At 38.2% G+C, this 23,355-nt stretch overlaps 1 protein-coding gene across 1 annotated transcript in view; it reads right to left on the bottom strand.

The window, feature by feature from the left end:
* Window positions 1-3,408: 3,408 nt before the first annotated feature.
* Window positions 3,409-23,355, bottom strand: part of Mmut (methylmalonyl-CoA mutase) — a 31,157-nt gene continuing 11,210 nt past the window's right edge. The window contains exons 5-13 of the mRNA XM_050119320.1: window positions 22,656-22,827; window positions 20,032-20,280; window positions 17,123-17,234; window positions 15,784-15,899; window positions 12,408-12,523; window positions 11,279-11,410; window positions 8,736-8,883; window positions 8,105-8,272; window positions 3,409-4,826 (exon numbers count right to left, since the gene is read on the bottom strand). Of these exons, the coding sequence (XP_049975277.1) occupies window positions 4,698-4,826; window positions 8,105-8,272; window positions 8,736-8,883; window positions 11,279-11,410; window positions 12,408-12,523; window positions 15,784-15,899; window positions 17,123-17,234; window positions 20,032-20,280; window positions 22,656-22,827 (1,342 nt within the window). The 3' untranslated portion in view covers window positions 3,409-4,697. The remainder of the gene's footprint in view (window positions 4,827-8,104; window positions 8,273-8,735; window positions 8,884-11,278; window positions 11,411-12,407; window positions 12,524-15,783; window positions 15,900-17,122; window positions 17,235-20,031; window positions 20,281-22,655; window positions 22,828-23,355) is intronic.

Below are 23,355 nucleotides of genomic sequence, written 5' to 3' on the forward strand. Positions count from 1 at the left end.
GACTCTGCTTTTGCGTCGGTTTTGGCCTTTGGGTAGTCTTTGGGGGGTCCTGACTGGGTACAACAGCTATTCTTGCTTCTTACTAACAAAATTTAAAAGTTAAAAAAAGAAAAATTGAACTCAGATGCATGTTCTGTCCTGGCGAGAAAAGTCAAGGTTGCGCATATTCTAGCTGATGAAGGCTATTATCAGCATATAAACTTGTGAGGTTTTAGATGGGGCAGATTTTTCCAGAGAATATCTAGGTGGACTATTAAGGAATAAATTACTAATAATTCAGAAAAATTATTAACACTATGGACGGACAGAGAAGCAACAACAGGGTGAGGGCTTTGAAGAGAGTTCAGCCCCCATCACCAGAGACAAACAGCATGGATGTAGAAGTGGAGGTCTGTTCTTACAACTTCTTCAAGCCTGGAGGTTTTACAGCAAGAGCTTGCACCCAGGCTCTCTGGTTCCGAGATCAGAAAGAGGATAGCAACAGGAAATGTGGCCACCCATTTTATGTGAACAAGCTTCCCTGATAACAACTCCTGGCATGAGTAGTCTATTACTCAATATATAGAGTATCTGTGGGAGGAGGGCTGAGCTGAAGTTGGATTCTAACACCACATTCCTACAAATCCCAGCTGTGAAACGCTGTGGGACAATGCTCTCTTGTACACTGTAAAGATCTGTCACTCGTGTTAGTTTAATAAAACACTGATTGGCCAGTAGCCAGACTGGACATACAGACTGGGCAATCAGACTAGGAGAATGCTGGGAAGAGGAAAGGCAGAGATGCAGTCACCAGCCAGACACAGAGGAAGCAAGATGAGAATGCTGCACTGAGAAAAGGTAGCCAGCCACGTGGCTAAACACAGATAAGAATTATGGGTTAACTTAAGTTTTAAGAGTTAGTTAAAAATAAGTTAGTTAAAAACAGGCCAAACAGTTTATAACTAAAATAAGCCTCTGTGTGTTTCTTTGGGACTGAATGGCTGTGGGACCAGGCAGGACAGAAATATCTGTCTACAGTGAGAAGTTCACTAGTAACATTAAAGGAACCCTGAGAACAGAGCATTTGTAAATGATTGGTTTTGGAAAGAACATTTCCAAATTAGCTTGGAGATAAGCTGTTTGAGTCAGCATCATTGTCATACTTCCTCAGTTTTTCTATCACCAAATACATACTTAATTGTTTCTTGAAGCAAGAATAAAAACTCAGAGAAATTGGGGTTCAACCTGAAGATCAAAAATCAAAGCAGCCAGCCACTGGCTCTTACCTCTTCCTGAGTCCAAAATGGCCATCCTGCCTCCAGGCATCTCAGAATGAGATTGTCTGAGAGCTGTCTCCTCCTGTTTTATAATCCTCTCTAGGGCTGGGATTAAAGGCGTGAACCATTACTGCCTGGTTCCTACAGCAAACTAGTATGGCTACTGAGATGAAATGTGTGTGTTACTACTACTGCCTGGTTGGTAAGACTGACCAGTGGGGCTGTTTTACTCTCTGATCTTCAGGAAGCTTTATTATTAAAATATAAATGAAATGCCACTACAGTTTCTATATGTGGGGCTCCCATGTTGGGTAACAAAGACAAGATTATGACTCTCTGGTTTGTGTGCCTTCTCCATGGAGGAATTCAAAACCAGCCTCTAACTGCTAATACAGTATTTCTAGTTAGGTGGCTTCCAGAGTTAGTCACCTGAGATTACAGTAGAAAGATAAAAACAGTCAGTTCTGTGGAATGTATGTACACAGAATGAGAGACAGACAGACACATATGATGTAGGTGGGTCTTCTGTCTATGTGTTACTTTCATTGGTCAAATAAAGAGACTGCCTTGGCCTTTGATAAAACAGCAGCTTAGATAGGTTGGAGTAGACAGAACAGAATGCTGGGAAAAAGAAGCAGAGTCGGTCAAATGCCATGATTCTTCTACCCGAGACAGATGTAGGCTAGAATCTTTCCCGGTAAGCCACCACTTCGTGTTGCTACACAGATTATTAGAAATGGGCTAATCAAGATGTGAGAGTTAGCCAATAAGAGGCTAGAACTAACAGGCCAGGCAGTGTTTAAATGAATACAGTTTGTGTGTTGTTATTTCCAGGGCTAAGCTAGCTGTGCGGGAGCCAGGTGGGACAAAAAGCAGGCCTGCCCACGGCTCCTTCTACACACACACACACACACACACACACACACACACACACACACTCACTCTATATCAATCATTCCTGAATCCTTAATGATACTGAGAAGGAATTTCATGTTATAATTCAAGTTCTTATTCAGCTGGCTTTAATCAAATGATAGGGAATCCTAAATGGCCCATCTGATCCACTCAGGAGGTCTTTGAAGGAGCCAAAAACCTTTCCTGAATAGACTAGAACAGTGGCTGGACCTGCAGCTGCTGTCTCAGAACCCCATTATCTTCTCCCGACCCCAACTACTTCAGAAAGCATGTCTCAGTTTGTGCCTGACAGCTGCCTCCGTGGGATCTTCTGTAGGTTTTGTTCAGTTGTGGGAGCAAATTCCTCATATTAAATCATAAAGACACATCCCTCTCCCTGGTAACTTGTTATTATACCATAACTGAAATGGAGGTATTCTTCTCTCTGCAGTTCCACACTGTGTGTACAAGGGTCTACTGCTTCTCACTGATCTGTTTATTCTTTATCTGCACATACTTAAAAGATTTGTGTTCTATGCCACATGGTATATGACTTTGTCACCTTGACCCATACTATTGTTCACAAAACCAACATTTGATAAAAAGATGAATGCTCGGGCTAAAATGTTGCTCTGAAAGTGTTAGCAGCTTATGGAGGCACTAACCTTTGACCCAGGTATCTCAGTAAAGTAAATGCTCATTGCAGTGTATTTTGAATGTGTTTTATAATATCACTAAAACCTTCTGTTTTGATTTCAGTCCCATCAAGAAGGCATAAGTTAGCAGATGCCTTCCTAATCCTTTTTTGTTTTGTAACGTGATGATCATGGAGCATTCACTTTCTCTGTATACTTGGCCATCGTCTAATTCAAAAGTGCCAATTGGTAAACACAGAGGTTTTTATGCAAAGACAGAAAAGTTAGAATATTTCCTTAGGAATGTTTTGAAATAAAGGAATAGTAAAATGTTTAAATGCTGGCATTTTCTACATATAATAGTGGTAAACACTTACTCAAGTGCAAGGCCAAATTTACCACCCTATGCATTGTGTTTCTGCATACTTCAGGAAATATTTTCAAATAGTGAGATTACTGACTTTATTGCTTTGTGATTTAAGCAAAAACACATGAAAGACATAAAATCTGGTAGCTTTTGGTGACTGTTCTTCTCAAAGTGGTCTTCAAAGAGAAATGTCAGGAATTACAAATATATAAAGCATGGTACATATCAAGTTACCAATCACACAATGGAACACATCAAAGGAACAACATATTTATTGAATATATATTTCTTTATAAAAGGTACATAAGATAACACAATGAATATATTGCTGACCATAAAGTCGAACTGCTCATCTCTGAAATGGGAACAATAGTAGTCATGATGCCCTCCACGAGTCATGTTCTGAAAATTAAACTGCATTATAGTGTAGTCTAACTCCATAGTAATAAATGATTATGCTCTTCAAAACCCTACTATCTGACTTATAATACGGAAATTTATAGAAGTACCCTCATTTCTTACTTCACCTTCATTGAACACTTTATCCTAACAAAGAACAACTCTCTTCCTTTAAAGAATGAGTTATTTAAGGTCACACTAAGAACTCTTTGGACTATTTTTATATTTGTAACTCATCTTTAATAAGACAATCTATACAAATGAGCCTGTTTCTAGATCTGAAGGCTTACTGATTTCATGTAACAGACTTAAATCAGCACTCTAGAAGAATCCACATGACCATCAGCAAGCACTTCATTTAAGAAAGCGTTCCCAAACATCTTTTCCTGAGTTTGGAGGCAGGCCTGACATTAACAATACCACATTCTCATGCTAAGGAGGAATTGAACAATTCTAAAAGGCGTGTCTGTCCGTTCCCTATTTCATTGTGCAGGGTGTGACACAATATTTTTATTGAAGCAATAGTAGATCTGGCTGAGGCTGATAACCCCAATCTATTTCCATTCATAAATACCTCACACTATCTTTTCCAAGATAAGTGTTATTAATTTGCTAACTCATTAACACAGGAACCTGAGATCCTAGTACCCAAATCGACACTAAATTGACAGAAGGAATCAGTCAAATTGTTTATATAGAGAGTTCAATTTTACCAGGCATGTTGGCACAGCCTTTAATCCCAGCACTTGGGAAACATAGGCAGGTAGGTCTCTACGAGTTTAAGACCAACCTGGTCTACTTAGTGAGTTACAGAATATCCAAGGACACATAGTGAGAGCCTGCATCAAAAAGCAAAACAAAATAAAAGTTTAATTATTTTTAAGAAATTGTTTTACTAGTTATTCCTTAGCAGTATCCCATTTTAATTTTCAAAATAATGTATTTAAGAAATATTTGGTATAGATAATTTTTAGAGATTTTTACTTTTAAACTCATATTCTTTAAATATGTGTATTAGCAAAACTGTATGTTTATAATCAGGGTCTTTTACTGCGAGGCTGCCAAGACAGGCACAACAACAGATGTTGGGATTACCTGAAGACATAGCTTTATTATCTTCTTTGGTCATAACTACAGATCCAGATGTTATATAGATTGCTGCTTCTCTGTCAAACACTTCTCAATATCATCAAGTACTTGAATGGCGGCTTTGGGAATCCGCGTTCCAGGACCAAATACATTAGAAACACCAACTTCTTTTAGAAATTCATAATCCTGTTGGACATATTTACTTGGTTAATAGAGGTATTATTCCAACTTGGAAGAAACATACTTTATACATATGTGCTGCATGAGTGTGTACACCTTTCCCTTTCTTCTTCTTCACCAATGACCAAAGCTTTCTCAGCTGGTACACTGATTGCATGCGGAGCCTTTCTTGATGGGGCAGTTAATAATAACCAGCAACATTACACTCAGACCCCCATGTCTAAACCAGAAGCTGCCTGTTGTTGTCTGCAATGTGAAGCTATGTGGCCCTAACGAGAAGGAACTGTACTTTAAAACCTAATTTTCCATTCTTTAAATCCTCACTGCTTATCGTTCTCTGTGTTAAACTTAGTATCAGTCTATTTTCTCCTGGACATGTCTCTGTCACCAGTGAACAGTGACATCGTGAATCTGGCCTCATGGTAAATCAGCTTTCTGTTTAGGAGGACTGGTTGTTTTCTGTCCTGCTACAGTCATTAGCTCAATTAATGACAGCTACTGTTTTAGTGTAAGGACTCCCAGGACACAAGCACCGCCATGGGCTTGAGGCTCTGTTAACAGCAGAACACATTTAGCTACAATAGCAAATTTAGGGTATGCTGTGAAGCTTGACCCTTACCATACAGGACTGTTCAACTGTTATAACAGTGGTCTTTTTCTCCCATTTTTAAATGGTCAAAACTAGAGAATAAATGACAAACCATACCAATTATATGCCAGTACCCTTTCCTACCTTTGAACTCTTCTTACAAGTACTGGCCCTACAGCAGTGGAAACACGGCACTGTTTGAGAGAGCAGGTGCTACTTGTTTAGGAGCCCATAAGAATGACTGTAGCATCGGGTAACAACCAGCTCCAGGTTGAGAAGAGGCTCACTGAGAGGCTGCCAGCTCCTTTGCCTTTCCTAATAATGCAGTGTTCCATGGCATTTCTCCTGACAGCTGAGCTACAGACATGGGATGGTGTATTCAGCTGGTGAGTTTTGGGGAACTCTGAAATTCTCTAACTCAAAGGAAGGTCGTAGTTGCCTAATTCTCACACAGGCTTTAGTGGGTGGGTTAGACGTTAGCAATACCTGAATGTGGGCAAAGGGCACACAGACGTTGTTTATTCTGTTTTTATTCTTGCACCTTAGGTATTAATTTGGAATTATCTCCAAATAAAAAGGTACTTCACAACAACAGGCCAGATCATGCTTTAAAATGTACCTAAGATCCATGTGTTCTCTCGGCTAGCCTAAAGCACTTGAGGACAACGATGTAAAGAGGCCAAGATCCTGGCTGAGTTGCACAGTACTGAAGATGGGGACTGTTTAATCAAACTGCAGAAACTGTAAATGCTACATCTGGAAAGGGTACATCTGCTTTATTCAACACTCTGTGTTACACTTTCTAATTCAATAACTAAGTGGCTTTAAGTTGAGTAACAAGAGCATTTAACACACACCCAGCACTATAGTTCGATTAGTGGCCCCCAAAGGCCCACCTGTTAAAGGTTTGGATCCAGGCCTTTAAATGACTGCAAAATGTTAAAGAGGTACAGGTGGAATCTAATAGGAGTTTTGGGTCACTAGCCTGAGAATTCCTTCTTCATCTTTCACGTTGGACCCTGAGGTGATTAACTGTCCTTCTTCATGCTCTCCTTACTACAACATAGACTCCCCAAAACAACAGGAACAATAGATAATGGACTGAAATCTCCAAAAATATGAGTTAAAATAGCTTTTTCACTTTGAAAATTTGTTACAGTAACAGAATAAAAATTAAAAAAAAAAACATATTGATGAAGAAAACAAAAAAAAAATGCCTCTTGCCTTATCATCTCAGCCTCATGCATATCTACTTTCTCATTTCTTAATAAAATATAAACTCCCCATTCTATTTTGAGAGGTATAATAGATTAATAAAGATTGTACACCTAGATGCAAAATTGTATTTTACTGATGGATATTCTAATGGGGTCTATGCAGCACCTACATGCATCTACTTTCCTATACACTCCAAACCAATTTTTTCCTAATCTCAATTGAAAAGGAAAAGTGGTTATCTTTGGAAGGCAGATGGGGAACAGGCCCTTTCTGCATCTTAAGTGATTCTTCTACACAAAAGCAATAACACGGGGTGGTGTTCTTTCACCTCATATATAATTAATTGACATCATTCATTTCTCTATTCCTTTTTGAGTATCTACTTCCTCTCCTTATTGCCTTTAATATTCAGGGCAAGCTGATTTCATGTGCTAGCAGTACTTATTTTTTACTCCAGAAAAGTCATTTCAATCAAAATAGTTTTACTAGTAAAGGAGTTTAGAAAGCTATGCAGAGGACATAACTATGGGGCAGAGAAGCATTCAAGGATGGGGCTACCAAAACAATGGATGAGGAACTCTCCAACAGATGCAAGCTACCTAAAAGACCCATCCAAAGCCTCTATACTGCTGCCCAGGTACAAACACTGCATTTGCACCATCTTTCTCTCTATATTGGGAAGCTTATTGCTTCTATCTGAATCTCTCTGCCACTGTTAACTGAATATGGAGATGATAGATAGCTATCATAAGTTCCTGGTGGTTTTCTCATACAGTTTTTGAAAAAAGTTAAATTAAATTTTATATAATGAATTAAAATATAACCTTAATAAAAAAAAATAACAGTTCTCACTGTGTGCAGAATTTAGCCAGTGAAATCACTGAGGCATAACTTGCCTCAATATCTAAATCCTGTTCATCCTTAGAAACATGCCTGCCTATCTATCTATCTATCTATCTATCTATCTATCTATCTACTGTCTGTCTGTCTGTCTGTGCATGTGTTAGTCCTGCATTGTCTCCAGTTTCATAGCCTGATACATATGCATGGGGGTAGGCAGTATATTGTCTTACATAGCAATTTCCTCTGAATCATTGAAATCTTCCTTCGAGGGAAAAGCAAGGCGATTCCTAAGACTCAGGTGAAAACAAAATTCACACGCCTGGGATAGCTGAAAGCTGCAATATTGACAAGGACCCCACCCCAAGGCTACAGAGGCAGTGTACTACTGCTGGAGGAGACTGAGCAGCAAAGCTGTCTAAGTTCTGCAGAGAGCTCTAGGGAGACAGCTTTCTTAAGTCTTCGCCAGTGTCAGGGAGGGCTTTTTAGTGACGCATCTGCTTTCGAGTCACCCCGGCTCCTGTAAGTAAATCCTTACCCGCACTCCTGTAAGTCCAGTAAAGGCTGTGTGTGAGTGTCTATGTGTGTACATGTGAACATGTACGTATATGCAGAAAAGTATAAAGAAGAAAAATACCTGTGGTGGAATCACACCGCCACACATGACAAGGATATCTGGCCGTCCCAGGGCAGTAAGCTCTTTGATAAGCTCAGGAACGAGGGTTTTGTGACCAGCAGCAAGTGTGCTGACGCCCACAGCATGCACATCTGCGTCCACAGCCTGCTGGGCGACTTCACGGGGGGTCTGAGCACACAGAAGGCAGAGACAGGTAAGGGTGAAACAAAGCACTGGGGTTCTTTCCCCAGCGTTCCACAATTATACCTGACTGTCACTTCCCAGTCCCTCATCGTCACATTCTGAGTGATATTGAAGCTACTGATACAATGAACACCAACCTTGTATGTGCTTCTGGGACTGGAATTCACTAATTAAGTCTAAGTTAGAACAAAAAAATTTCCCCAAGGAATTTCCATGGTAATCATTATCGACCATAAATACCAATTGACACTCAAAGACTACAAAAATAAAACCTTTAAGGTAAGCTGCACTATCCAAAGCCTCACAGCATTTCATTCTCAACTGACATTTACATTCACAAACATCAGAGTTAACATGAGTTTTTATTTTTAATCATAAATTAAGTGAATTATATACATTGAAAAATGCAGAATGTGTTAGACTTTTTGAAAATAATTTCAATACATACCTGAAAAAGAGGGCCTATATCCACATCGAAACCAAGATCAGCAAATCCTGTTGCAATGACCTTGGCTCCTCTGTCGTGGCCATCTTGTCCCATTTTTGCCACAAGAAGACGGGGTCTACGACCTTCACGTTCCATGAATTGATTAACTCTAGGAACATTTAAAAAGGTAATAATAGTTAAATATTAACTGTCCGATGTAAGATGTAAAACTGCAGTTTACCCATAGAAATCTTTTAAGAATGCCCACTTATGTGCATCTCACTAATATCTGTATTTAATAGTGAGAATGCCATGCAAGCCTTGAATATGGTTATCGTCTGGTTAGAGCCAAGTTTGAAAGACAGTGCAGCCTGTGTACCCACCACCCCAAGAATGGATAAATCCCAGACAACTTTGGTCTGCTGAAGTTACATCAAAGGACAAACACCTGACTGACCTACAACAGACAATGGAATCAAGGCAGAAACAGTGCTCAAGAAAGAAAAGCTTTGCACTGGAGAGTTCACTGCCAAGTTCTACCAATCCTTCAGAGAAAAGCTAACACCAATGCTCCTCACATTGCTCCATAGAACAGAACGGGAAGGAGCACTACCACACTCTGTGAAGCCGGGATTGCCATAGAATGCGGCCCATTCTGATAATACATAATCAGAATGCTTGTGTGTATAAAATGACAAATTGTATAAACATGACAAAATACAACATCAATTTTTGTTTGCAAAGGTTCCTTCTGATGACTTTTACATTGGCTTATATTTATCATTTATAGACTATGTAACTGCTAATGCAGTTTTTTGAGGGAAGTGTGTTACACAAGTTGAAAACACCAATAACCCAGAAGCCAGTTTCACACTCAAGAAACAAATCACATTACAGCTTCAGGCAGTGGCAACAGTCCTCACTGTCACCTCAGTGAAGACTGGTTTTAAATTTTGCACAGGTAGCAGCCATGTGTTTAGTTTTCAAATGGGAAAATTAAGTTTTAACTATTCAAGTAACTAAACCTTGTGACAAAAGTTAGAAAGTCTATAGCAACATGACTGTAAGCTCTCTACCTGGAGGATCTGAAGCAGTACCAGCATCAATTAAATAAACAAGTGTTTGAAATGAAAAATTCCTAATGGCAACTATGGTGCAATGTAAAAATAGTATTCATTTTGCCAAATGATTATTAGTTTTAATATTTACAGTATACTACATACCCAGGTTCTATGAAGTGTGTGTGTGTGTGTGTGTGTGTGTGTGTGAGAGAGAGAGAGAGAGAGAGAGAGAGAGAGAGAGAGAGAGAGAGAGAGAGAGAGAGAGAGAGAGAGAAAGAGAGAGAGAGAGCGCTTTCTGTTCCTACAAGTGTTGAAAAAGAAGCACAAAACTGTGGGGGCCAAGAAATGCAGGCCCAGTTCCTACCTTATCTGATGGTCAGAGTTTGGGGAATAACAAAGCTTAATCACACCTTCTAGCTCAGGAGGTGGCTGCTTGGCCCCTTTTTGAAGAAAACTCAGCACCATCCTGATAGGTGGTCAGGATATGCCAACGTCCTTCTGATCCTTCCTTTGTAACTGAGATCATCTGGGGAACGGGTGTTTTCTGCCTATGTGACCAAGTGTATGAGAGTAAACCTGACTTGAGACATCCTGCTACCTAGGCAACAGAATGCTGATGATGGGAAGTCTCAAGCTATCGTGTTAATGAAGCCTTTGTTACCTTCTCCCCCAGTTTACATTTGGTATAAAAAGCTATGGAACAATAAGCGTGGGTGACTTTCCAGGATCTGAATAATCCCTGAAACTCCCTCCCATTACTGTCATGTGGTTCCTGTCTTTATTTTCCCACGCCTCTACCCTAGCAAGACGTGCTTTTGTTGAGACAGGTTCCCAACACAAAATTAAATCAAATTCAGGAAAAAATGGTGCAATTGAGATGAAGTAAATAAGTAAGTGAGGCTGCTTACAGCCTGCCTGAATACTCTTTGGCAGTACACCATATTTACCAGTAGGAAGAATATACTCTAACATAAAAATTAAAGCAACAGGAAATGAGTAACAGCATTATTTGTTATCATTAGTTACTACACACTGTACATGATGGTAAATGCTATATTTCTATGTAACTAGTAGAGCACAGGTGTATAGCAGCATCACCATAAACACACGGCTGTGACCATGGCTACATCACCAGGTGCAATAGCAATGGGAGGCAGAAATTAGAACCATTATAATCTTATGGGATCGCCACTACGTATAAAATCTATGATTGGCCAAAATATTATAGTTTCACATACTGGCACAGGACTGCATATTTATAATAATTCCGAATAATAAATTATATAATAAATGTTATAAATTATATGTTAACCATATGTTATATATTAACTGTACAATATGTATATTCTATTCGATATTTATTCATTTTATAAGAACAGCAGACTAGTACAACAGTCAATGTATTTCCCAAGCAGCAAGGACACTAAGCCATGGGCAGGCTCAAGGGAAGTGTGTTGACTAACACGAAGATGAGACCAGAGCTCACTAGAGCTCACCCAATACCTCTTGATGGTAGATGTTATCTCATTACTTTCTCCGAACTCCTGCCGGTAGGCTCCACTCACCATACGATCATTAGCTTTATGCTCACCAAAAACCTTTTTCAAAGCGTCCGTGATTTCTCCAACTGTGCATCTACAGTATTAAAAAGAGGTGCCAGGGAGAGCATTAATTAAAAATAAATAAATAAATATTTACCTCAAAATCAATACAATTAGAATGCTTTGTTAATAAATAAAAATAGACGGTAAAACCTCAAGAAAGTTTATAAGATACTAAGAAAACATCTTTCCTGAGAATACTTAATATAAAATTGGCTCTTGGCGCCAATCTACACTCCAGTCCCTTTACAATACCCATCAACCAAAATAAAGACTACACGACCTTAAAGTTACAAGTCAATCAGTGTCTGAAGGCAACTCAACAAAATCCCATTTATCAATACGAACAGGAGGAGCTAAAGTACCCGTGACATTTTCTGATGAGAAATAAATCTTTTAATGTGTTCCAGCCAAGGAGAGTGGTGAGCTCAAGAAGACCAGGCAGAAAACAGTGTGAAATAGGCCAAGACACCAACACAAAATAAGAGAGTGAAACACTTTGACAAGTACTCTCTTGCCATTCCTTCCCCATGCCTTTTCACCCTTCCTTCTATTTTCATCTTACAACACTAGACTTATCTAGCAACAAAGGGGCAAGGATTAGTATTGGGAGTTGCTTATTCTTCTGGTTGCTTCAAGATTAATGAATCAAAAGCAATGACAGGACAATAACCTTTATCTAACAATTATCAGATATGAGTTCCCCCTCTTTTCCTTCAAAGACTATGTCAGGGTTGTACACACAACCTTGATCATAAAGCTGAGTATATCAGAATCTCAGCCTACAAATCAAAGACCCTGATGCATTATAACAGTGCCATGTGTTCTAAGCTACAATGAATTATACAACTACCAATATCCCTCAAAGTATATTAATATTTTAAATATTAGTAAGCACTGAAACCAGTTTCCATTACTTTCCTTTAGGCTCACAGAATTTACAGAAGCAATTTTTTATTTAAGTACACTGTGAAAAGCTAAATTCGTCAAACTTTCATTATTTGAAACTCTCCAAACTCCCACGTGTTCACCTTGCACGAGCTGCATCCACAGCAAGAGCCAAAATATTGCCATCTCCACTGGCAGCACACTGGGTAAGTGCCTCGAGAGACCGCTGAGCCAAAGCTTGATCCCTGCTGGATTTAATCTTAGGAAGAAGAGAAGAAACAGTTTTATGCAAAAGGGGAATAAAATAGGTACCACAAGATTAAACCCTGATACATACTCTACTGACCAAGTTCCATAATTTTTACCTCAAAAGAAGGGGAAGCAATGGAAGAGCATAATATTTAAGCTAAGAAGTATGCCCATTGTTTAACTCATTCATTCAGGATTCTGTAAAATAATTCTGATATAGCACAAAGCCAACAAATCAGAAGCAAGCAGAGTAGTAACTTCCCAAATAGTTACCCAGGCTTTTCTGAAACGATAACGCAATGAAAACAAGTGGACCCTTTACAGGGGAATGCCAAGGAACACTCTCAATTAACAGTGGAAAGACCACCAGATCGGAGCTGACAGGGGAGCTTAACTATACCAGAAGTGCCCTTTAGATGACTGACAACATGCTGGCCAGAATACATATTGCTGTTCTTTTTATTTAAAAATCATTCTAATAGGAGACCTCATCACAGACAGAAAGAGACCAAGAAGGAGAGATGATAGAAAGCAAGGCTAAGCCGGGCGCTGGTGGCGCACGCCTTTAATCCCAGCACTCGGGAGGCAGAGGCAGGAGGATCTCTGTGAGTTCGAGACCAGCCTGGTCTACAGAGCTAGTGCCAGGACAGGCTCCAAAGCCACAGAGAAACCACGTCTCGAAAAACCAAAAAAAAAAAAGAAAGCAAGGCTAAAACCATGTCCTCTCAGGTCCTAGCTCTCCTGTGCTCTGCCAACAACTTGAGCAATCAATGTTACTCAAGCCCAAATCTCACAAGCTACATCTCCTGTAAAAAGAATCCAAACTATGATATTTTCCAGGATGCCACTGAGATTATAATCTGTTATCAGAGATGGATGGAAAATGTATATTATAGCAAGGAAAAACTCAATTCAAAATCCTCTTCAAAAAGAAAAGGCGTAGTTTCTGTTATTGCATGGCTGCATGGTTTGAATCTGAATTTTCCATCTAAGTGAAGTGTGCTAGAGTGTGGTGCTTCTGAGTTATGACGCCTAATCAACTGCAGTGTGGTGATGTAGAATTAACAATTGTGATAAACCTGTTTTTAGAATTTAAATAGAATAGAAAACATCTATGAGCATGGAGCATCGTTTACAAACGTATTGTTTGCTGAAACCTATCTTTGCAACAGGTGCACTTACACAGTACATATAGGAGGCATGGAGGAAACATGCACCTTTTGCGCAGAGTTATGGTCAAAACATTGGAAATACACTAGAATTAGAATGAAGAGACAAGGCACAGAGACCTACTCATACTGGGTACAATTTCCATCTGACATTCACTTAAGAAGATACAGACATCTCTCCAAACTAGCTTCTGTCAGATTGGATTAATAAAAAGAATCATGTGATTCTTAACAGAATGAAATGAGGAAAATGTGTCTAACGCAACTGCTGGCACAGCACAGATACTCAGTAGATCTTGGTATTATAGTAGAAGCCATAGTAAAAGGACCGTAGAGTCATTCTTGTAGGAAACAAGAATGTCTCAAAGTATCATCTGTACTTACAGATAGAATGGATTAACAACTCAATCTTTAACATGCATTTTCAGCACTATGATCCAAAAACAGAATTAGTCTTAAGTTCATGGAATTCTAAGTTATTCAGCTCAAGCAAAAGTTTGATGAGCAAAATTTTTCAATAAAAATTGGTAAGTATTAACTAAGTAGCAATTACTGGCAGTTTTACTTTAGTCATGGTGATTGATTATATCACCAAATGAACAATGCCCCACCATCCTGCTATTTTACATTATTCCTGAAATTTTTAGGTAAAAAAAATAAGCAAATAAATATCTAATTTAACAGAAGATGTAAGGCAGAGAAGATTGACAGAATGATTAAGCAGTGGAGCTGGCAGGCTTCAGGCAGGAATTTCCAGGAGTCTCTGAGGTAAGGTGGGCCTTTCCATGCTCACTACAGCACGAGCACTCCTTAGAGCATTAGTTAGCTAGGATTACCTGGACAGCGGATTACTGAAATTCAGCGAGCAAAATATTACACGCTAAAATTGATTGGGATTAGAGACTGAAGAAAAATTAACATAAAATTAGTGATGACGTGGTTCAGCCTTGGGGTGCTGCAGGTGTGTCTCATAACAGCCAAACACGTATCTTCTTGTAAGGAAACCATGGGAAAATATAAACTTTAACCCAGTACCAGAAAGAGCTCAGGGTACCACAGCAGAAACATTAAATTGATTAATTATGGTAAAAGTTAACTTTTATAATGAAAGAAGTCTGATTTAGCCATGGTCCTAAGAGGTTTAAATGTTTTAAAGGCTTAAACAGAACCTTCCATTTCTCCAGAAGCTGAGGTTCTTTCCCCAAATAAAGTTTAGGGTAGTTTATGGTAAACAGATTGTCCCAAGCCTTGATAATATATAGTTAATAAGAAACTAAAGCGCAAGAGTCAAGAGTTTGCAGTTGTAATAAATACTGAGAGTTCTGTGACTGCAGGGACATAAGGCTTTTTGCTAAATCGAGATTTCAATGATAAAATGTGATACTTGGTTTAGATTAGGGATGAAAGTGGAAAAGAGATCATTAAATATCCGCAAAGAATTCTATACCAACTAATTACAAAAAAAAAAATCTACTTAGTTTTATAGAATGTTTGAACTAAAAGAGAAAAAGTTGATTGTTAATCAAGGAAAACAAGTAAAGAAAAAAAATAAAAGGTTTTGTTTGTTTGTTTCTTGCCTCAGAACAGTGATTACAAAAGCTAGAGACTAGGAGACAGGACAGCTTCAGATAGTAGAGTGTATGTGACAACAGTAAAGGTAAATGTTTTGTCCAATTTTATAGAACATTTCACAAAGAAATTAAAACAGAAATATGGTGCTCACCAAGATACACACAGCATACTCCAGCAAAATGCAAAAAGCTCCCTAGACACTGAAGCTTACAAAATTACTAACAAAGACAGATAATTGGAAAAATCAGAAAGCAAATGAACCATGGTCTAGTGGAGGAACCATTACAATGACAGACTCTGACGCAAACACTGGTCCTAAGCCACACTGTGTTCTTACTTTGTGATTTCAGCACCGAGTCATGACTGCCTAATTATTTAATCCAAGCAACTTTCCCAATGTCTTACCTTTAAAGAAATACATGAGAAGTAATATTGACCTCTTCTGAATATTATAGAAGCAATGCAGAACAATATAAGAACTCAGAACCCAGAACCCAGGACATACTTATCAAACGATGGTCGACAATACCTTCTTAAGTTTTTCAATCTGCTTCTTACGCACTGAAGTATTGTCAATGGCCAGAACTTCCACAGAGTCCTCTTTCTCCAACTGATACTTATTTACTCCAACAATGACCTCGGACCCTATTGATTGCCCAAAGGAGAATAACATGTGAATTTACTCATAAATGGTTCCCTATTGAAAACGCTCTGATTATCACGTTTTTATAAGTTTAATACTTTTAAGTATCATTCATAACTCTTTATTTATTAAAATACATTTGAAATGTCACTACATTTCCCCTTTTTTCTAAAAAAAGCTATAATGAAAATAAAAAATTATATACATTAATTGCAATGACTATATACAATATATACAGAGAATAAATACAGCAACAATGTCTAGTACATTTGCATTTGAAAAATTCAGAGAAAATATTTCATATCTATCCGATCTTGGTAAGTCCAAAATCTTATACCTAATTTACTTTCTATCATAACTTGCTTTCTGTTTCTGGTAAATTATAACAATAGCTATCTAATATAAATACAGCTATCTAACAAATTTCAGTATAATGCAGAAACTCCATCCTGGGATACAGGTAAGGTGGGAAGAACAATTACATAGTTATATGATGGGTTTTCTTCAGGGAAGGACTTTGCTATTCTCAACAAAAAACAAGGACAGTTGGTTACCAGGACAGATGTAGAAAGCAAAGAAAATAGCAATGTCCAATAGCTTTCTATAATTTTATAGAATTTTCATAAAGCCAGTTGTTGTTAAATGGAAAAACAAATACTTTAAAAATCTGTCAATAATAAATCAATATTATGAGCATACTTCTCTCATCTAAAGGTAACTGACTGTTGCACCCCAGTTTATACTCCTTCCTTCCTTCCCAGCACTTAGCATCATCAGTAGTCACTCAGTTCAGTTCCTTTTCACTGCAATGAAATCTCTAGACTAAGGAGAGTTTATGTCTGTCCTATTCACAGCTGCATCCCCAGCCACAGGACACCACTCTAACAGGGCATACCAAAAGGTGTCCCCAAAGTGAACGAATTCTTACATGGACAGCACTAAGACTACCAAGCATGCCAGCTTGATATTGTCATTGGCAATAGCTCATCACATATGCACATCTGTGTTGTAAGTACATATATGCATGCCTGTGTGCTTGCAAGAATACAGAGAAATATATTTAAATTATTTGAATATGAGAAATATTTTACCAAAGCCCTATTTTTCCATTGCTATTTCATTTTAAAATGTATTTGTATCGACTGTGCACAGTATCCACAGCCAGAAACTAACAGTCCTCCTTAATCATTGTAGTTCATACACAAACTTTTCTATTCTCTCTTACCAGAATCTATTCTAGCTTGTCTTCGGGCAGCACATTCTTCAATGCGAAGTTTAGGTATTCCTTCAGCTACAGCTTTGGCCATCCCCCCCATTTCTTCAATTTCATATATGAGCTAATGAAAGAAAGGAAAAGAGAGAGGGAGGGGGGGAGGGAAAGGAAGAAAAGAAAGGAAGGAAACAAAAGGAGAAAAGACAAGAAGGTTAGTAAAACTGAGAGATGAGGACATTCAACCTAGCCCTATTGTTATATATCCCCAAAAGCATTCAAATTACAAGCTAAATTAGTATTTTATAAGAAAGAAACTGATTAAATACAAGAGAAATAATCAGAATTTATGTGTGTAAAGCTACCTAAAGAGACAAAAGAAAAACTTTAAAGTATATTCTGGAAGGCCTGAAATTCCTCAGTCACATCTTGTGGGGAAAGGCCAACAATAGCGCTCCAATTCTCTAACCTTTGTTTTTACATGAACCAAGTTTTTAAGGTTCATTCTCAAGCCTTTATTTTTATATGAACAGGGTTTACAAAAATAAATAAATAAATAAATAAAAACACATACACATAAAAAAAGAAGAATATATGTCAAAATGCATTTCTACTCTCAATCTGAAAAACAAAATGTGGTGTCATATATGTGTGTATATGAGATGGAAGAGAATCATCAAAAACTCAGTATAATATAGAATAAAATATGCATATTAGCTGGATATCAACACAAAATCAGAAGAATACTGATGCTTTCAGAAAGAAAGATGGTACTTCTGATCACAACTATAAGAGGCAAGAAAAAGAACTTAGAATGAAAAGCAAACTAGTATTAATAAATTTGATCACAGAGTCATGCATAGAAATAATTTTAAATCAAGTCACTGCAGCTCATCATGGGTTTGTGAACTTGACTGGGGCTAACAGGACATTAAGAAAGACAGACAGATACAAGTAATATAAGCAAAGCTGGGATGAGGTGGGCCCTAAGCTCCCTGATGGAGAGAAATGCACCAGTGATGAGCAATGGTCAAGAAGCTCTGTGCTTCTTCTGTAGAGCACAGCAGGGGGCGCTTAGCTAGCCTCCACATGGAGTCTCTAAGGCAGCAGCCTCAGGCTGCAGTCAGCCAGGAGGAACAAGCTACACTTACTGTTCTTGCACACACTGTCAACATCTGCCCACAGAGCAGAGGAAGGCTTTGCCAGTTCCCTGGCCTGAGGCATCGAAGTCCTTGACATGATGGGCTCAGGATTTCATCCACTCCTTACACATTAACCCAGGGTTTCCTCTGCTTCCCATGCGAGTCAAGGATAAGAACACAAAGGAGAAACTTTCAAACACATAAAGTTATAAATGAGTAGGAAGCTTCTCTGAGAAGTACATCAAGATTACCAGAGAGATGCACAACTGTTCAGCACTCAGAGACTACGACACTGGAATGGTCGGCACCGAATGGGACATCTACATCACATTCTTTCCCCAAAGGCTCAAGTCATCATTGTGGAAGAGGAGGTGGACAGTTTTAAGAGGTAGAGAGAGTAGATTATTCTGGAGAAAATCAGTTTTGCCAGGCATTACTGTCCAGTTGCATCTATGAACTCACAGTGGCTGTCTGGTACTGCAAGCAAAAGACCTACAAGATTAGACCAGTCAAAACCTCAGTATGGATAGTGAAGGAGTTAGCATCCCATCCCCACCTTAGAAGCTCCTGGCAACTGATATCTATGAGGAGGGGGAGAGCCCGTTAGCTGTCGAGAGCAGTGTTCTGACAGTAGATGGTCTTGATATCTATGAGGTCTGATATCTATGAGGAGGGGAAGCCCATTGGCTGTAGGAGCAGTGTTCTGACAGTAGATGGTCTTGATATCTATGAGGTCTGATATCTATGAGGAGGGGAAGCCCATTGGCTGTAGGAGCAGTGTTCTGACAGTAGATGGTCTTGATATCTATGAGGTCTGATATCTATGAGGAGGGGAAGCCCATTGGCTGTAGGAGCAGTGTTCTGACAGTGGATGGTCTTGCATCCGTGCAGAAAGGCAGCACAGATGGACATAGTCTGTTATTTCTTTTCTTAAGAGAGAGCATGTGAAGTTAGGAGGAAAAAGTAGATGAGAGGAGAATTTGAAAAGAATAGGGGTGGATTTTATTCAAACATATTACACACATGTATGACTATTACATAATTTTTAAAAAAAAAGTACTTCAAAATAACAGGCATGAGATTCAGGTTTTATATTCCATAAATGTCAGAAGACCTAGAGAAAAGCCAGTTCAAAGCAAATAAGAATGACAGGAAGGAAGAAACTGCGATAGCATTATATTGGTAGGAAGGGGAAAGAAGGTTTTTATCAGCTGATATACTAAATGTTTCTAGAGCAGAAATCAAAAGACAGTGTCTAAAACCCAAAGCCAACAAAATCAGAAGAAACAGTATATGTGTCATTTCAAATACACAGATAAAAAGAAAAGAGCAGTATAGTTTACTCTTGTAAACAGAAAAATAAGAACTGAAACACAATAGAGTACTGCCTCCCCCCCTCCCTGTGTGTGTGTGTGCCTGTGTATATGTGTATGTGTGTCTCTGTATGTGTCTGTGTATCTGTTTATGTCTGTCTTTGTCAGTGTGAGCCTGTATTCATGTGTCTGTTTGCTTATTTATCTATATATCTGTGTAAGTCTGTCTGGTCTATGCATGTTGTCTATATGTCTTTGCATCTGTGTAAGCACATGCACTTTTAGTAATAGCTAGCTTTTAATCCTGCATAAAATATAATCATAGAAACAGAAATATACTTTTAAATTATGCTTTAGTAGTGAAACCTATAAAGTCAGAGATAAATTTCACTTTCCTCACATATATTTTATAATTTTAGTATAAATTTAAAAATGACTATTTATAGATCAAAAAAGAAGAGAAACTGACCTTCAGAGCAGCTTCATAAACATCATTTGTGAGGGATTCCATCATGTACGATCCTCCCCAAGGATCAGCCACTTTTGGGATCCCAGATTCTTCTTGAATGATGATTTGTGTGTTTCGGGCAATTCGAGCGCTTTTCACAGTGGGCAAGCCCAGAGCCTCATCAAAAGAATTTGTATGCAAAGACTGTGTCCCTCCAAACACAGCTGCCATTGCTTCAATTGCAGTGCGGACAATGTTATTGTAGGGATCCTAAAACATTAAACCAAAAATAAAAACAAAACAAGAAAAAAGTTCACAGACAAGAGCTATAAGAGACATTATAATCAAGCAACAACTATATAACGTACACCAATGTCCAATGCAGTTTGGGGATGGATTGAACATCAGACGTCAGAGTATTAAATAAATTCACACAAATTAGTGAGCAAGCTGGAAAAGAATTAAGAGTGTCTATTCCAGACTTAGGGATGAAAACATTGTCTCATATATTCCTCTAAAATACCAAACAATTTTACAATGTTTAAATACTGTTCCATAAGCATATCATGAAATGTAATTTTTCTTCGATTACACGAATCGTTTTTCCTAATTTATAATCTCCTAAATATTTTTCCTACCTCAGAGTATATCCTGCAATGGATGTGTACGAAGTAGGCACTGAATCTGACTAATTAAAGTGATTCAGTATAAATTCTAAGGTAGGAAATAGGATTCTAATTTATTATATTTCTAACTGTGATGTAGGCTAGTCTATAGATTTCAGTTTTAATTGGAAAAATCAGGATAGTAACACAAGATTATAATAGTTCCTTCCAACCTCACAATCTCTACTTCTAGTCATAAAGAACATGCAGGTTGTTATTCACCATTAACAGTAAAAAAGACATGTAAGTTAAAATCACAGTATGTGGACATATAAATATGAACAAATACAGAAGCAATGTATCACCACGCAATTTTAATGGAATCAAGTTATACTATTCAAATGATAATAATCTTTAAATGCCTGTGTGTGTGTGTGAACTAGGATAAAAACAAATTATAAACAGGTAGTTTTATAATAAGATGTATCTCTTCAAAATTGTTTACAAGTATTAATTATAATGTGGTTTTTATTTATCAGCAAATAAATTTTCACTGTATTAGCACAGTAAATAATCCCAAGAATTGACGATGAAATTCCATGAAATGTAAAATCTCCTGTATAACAAAGGAAACAACCACCAGACTGAGACTGGCTCAGATGGGTAAATAAAAACTCTGCACCACACACCAAAGAGGAGAATAATACCTAAGATATGTAAAGAGCTGCAAACAATGAGCCTCCAAACCCCCAAATTCCTAAATCCCTCAACAAGCTAATGCACTGAAAAGACTAAAGAGGCTAAAGACCAAGAAAAGAACTCCAAGGAATAAATACACAAACTCGAAGTGTCCACAGCCTTAGCCATCAAGGAAATGATAGTAAAACTGCTTTAAGATTCCACTTCATCCAAGTCTGAATGGTTATCACCATGAACACCAACGACACAAGGGAGATCCGCACACCTGTAGTCCCAGCACTCAGGTGTAGAGGCAGGCAGAGGCCAGCCTGATCTGCATATTGAGTTCTATTCCTGATTAGAAGGTGAAAATATGTAAAAGACAAAAAGAAAAAGAGGAAGGAGAGGAAATGGAAAAAGGAAGGGAAACAAACAGCGACAAACATCAGCAAAGAGGCCAAGAGGAGCCCGATTCACTGCAGGTGAGAGTGTGAACCGCTGCAGAGCTACTACAGAAATCAGTGTGCACGGTCAAAGAGTCCTAAAAGTAGCACACATATGGTCCAGCTATACCACTGCTGAGTACACACCCAAAGGGCTCTAAATCAACACAATACAGTTACCTGAACATCCAGGTTTATTAATTCTCTAGGCACAATCGCTAGGAAATGAAATCAGTCTAGATCTCTATCAACGCATGAAAGGAGAATGTGATAGATAAATGCAATGGAATCTTACACAGCTATAAATAAAAACGAATCATGACCTGCAGGAAAATGGGTGTAACTGGAAATCTGAGTTCAGTAAAATAAGCCAGAGTCAGGACAATTACCTTACATTTTTTCTCTCATCCACAGAACCTAGATTTAAAATTAAATGTGTGTGTGTGTGTGTGTGTGTGTGTGTGTTTACAAGTGTGTTTGTAGGCCACAAAACTAAAAGAGGGGGAGGACAATATCTTATGGTTGGTGAGTAACAGAGAGGATTGATGTGATAAAACAGAAAAATATGATTTTTAAAAAGTTAAACAGGGGACTGTCTAGGAAAAGAAAGGGAAGCACTGGGGAAAGGGTGTGGGGGAGGGAAAATGAAGAGAGCTAAGTATAAGGCCATATGCGTATGAAGATGACACTGCAGAACAAACACTAATCTAAACTAAGAAAATAAAAGGGGAACAGTGACAAGCCAAGAGAGAAATAATCCAAGTTAACCACTGGAGGGCGCTAACTCTTTTCGAAATGTGTAAACTCAAAACCTAAGCCTGCATTATACTTCAAGATACTCATGACTTTCATTTTAGCAAACAGGCTGTTAAATGTTTGTTTTCTTTATTCAAGATATTATTTTCAGATAGATACACACCTGCTCAGTAAGTGACCACCCCGATGTCTGGCAGTGTGCTCGTAAAAGAAGAGATTTGGAGTTCTTAGGTTGGAACATCTTTTCTATTAAGTGAGCCCAAAGTCTTCTCCCAGCTCGCATCTTCGCTATTTCCATGTAGAAGTTCATCCCAATTCCCCAAAAGAAAGACAACCTACAAAGGTAACGTCCAGAAGTAGATGGAACTTAAAAATACAAATAAGAAATGAAAACAAATTGTATCACACACTAGAAAAGCCCGTGTCCAGATCTGAATCACAAACAATTAATTTGAAATAAAGCAAAGCACACACATATCTAAGTAACTGTGACCCTAACACAAAAATGGCTGGGAATGTTTGCTTCTGGGAAGAATTATTCCGTTCATAGTGGTTTCCTAAAGCAAAAAAAATTTGCTCTTATGTACTGAGTAAGATAGATTCTTGGACAGGGATGGCTAAATGGTAGAGTATTTACCCAACACACACTAGACCCTGGGTTTCACTCTGAGTAGCACAGAGTCAAATTCTTACTCAGCACTAGGATTGAACCTTGGGCTTTACACTTGGTAGGTAAACACTTTCACCATTCACCTACATGTCCAGCTCAAGATCCATTTTGTTACAAAAAAAAAAAAAAAAAAAAAAAGCAATACCACTTTGTAACATAGGGGTTGTGATTGAAAGAACAGAATCACATGCTT

The sequence above is a fragment of the Alexandromys fortis genome, unplaced genomic scaffold (assembly GCF_014885135.2).
Source record: "Alexandromys fortis isolate MF-2015 unplaced genomic scaffold, M_Fortis_MF-2015_v1.1 scaffold_145, whole genome shotgun sequence".
NCBI lineage: Eukaryota > Metazoa > Chordata > Mammalia > Rodentia > Cricetidae > Alexandromys > Alexandromys fortis.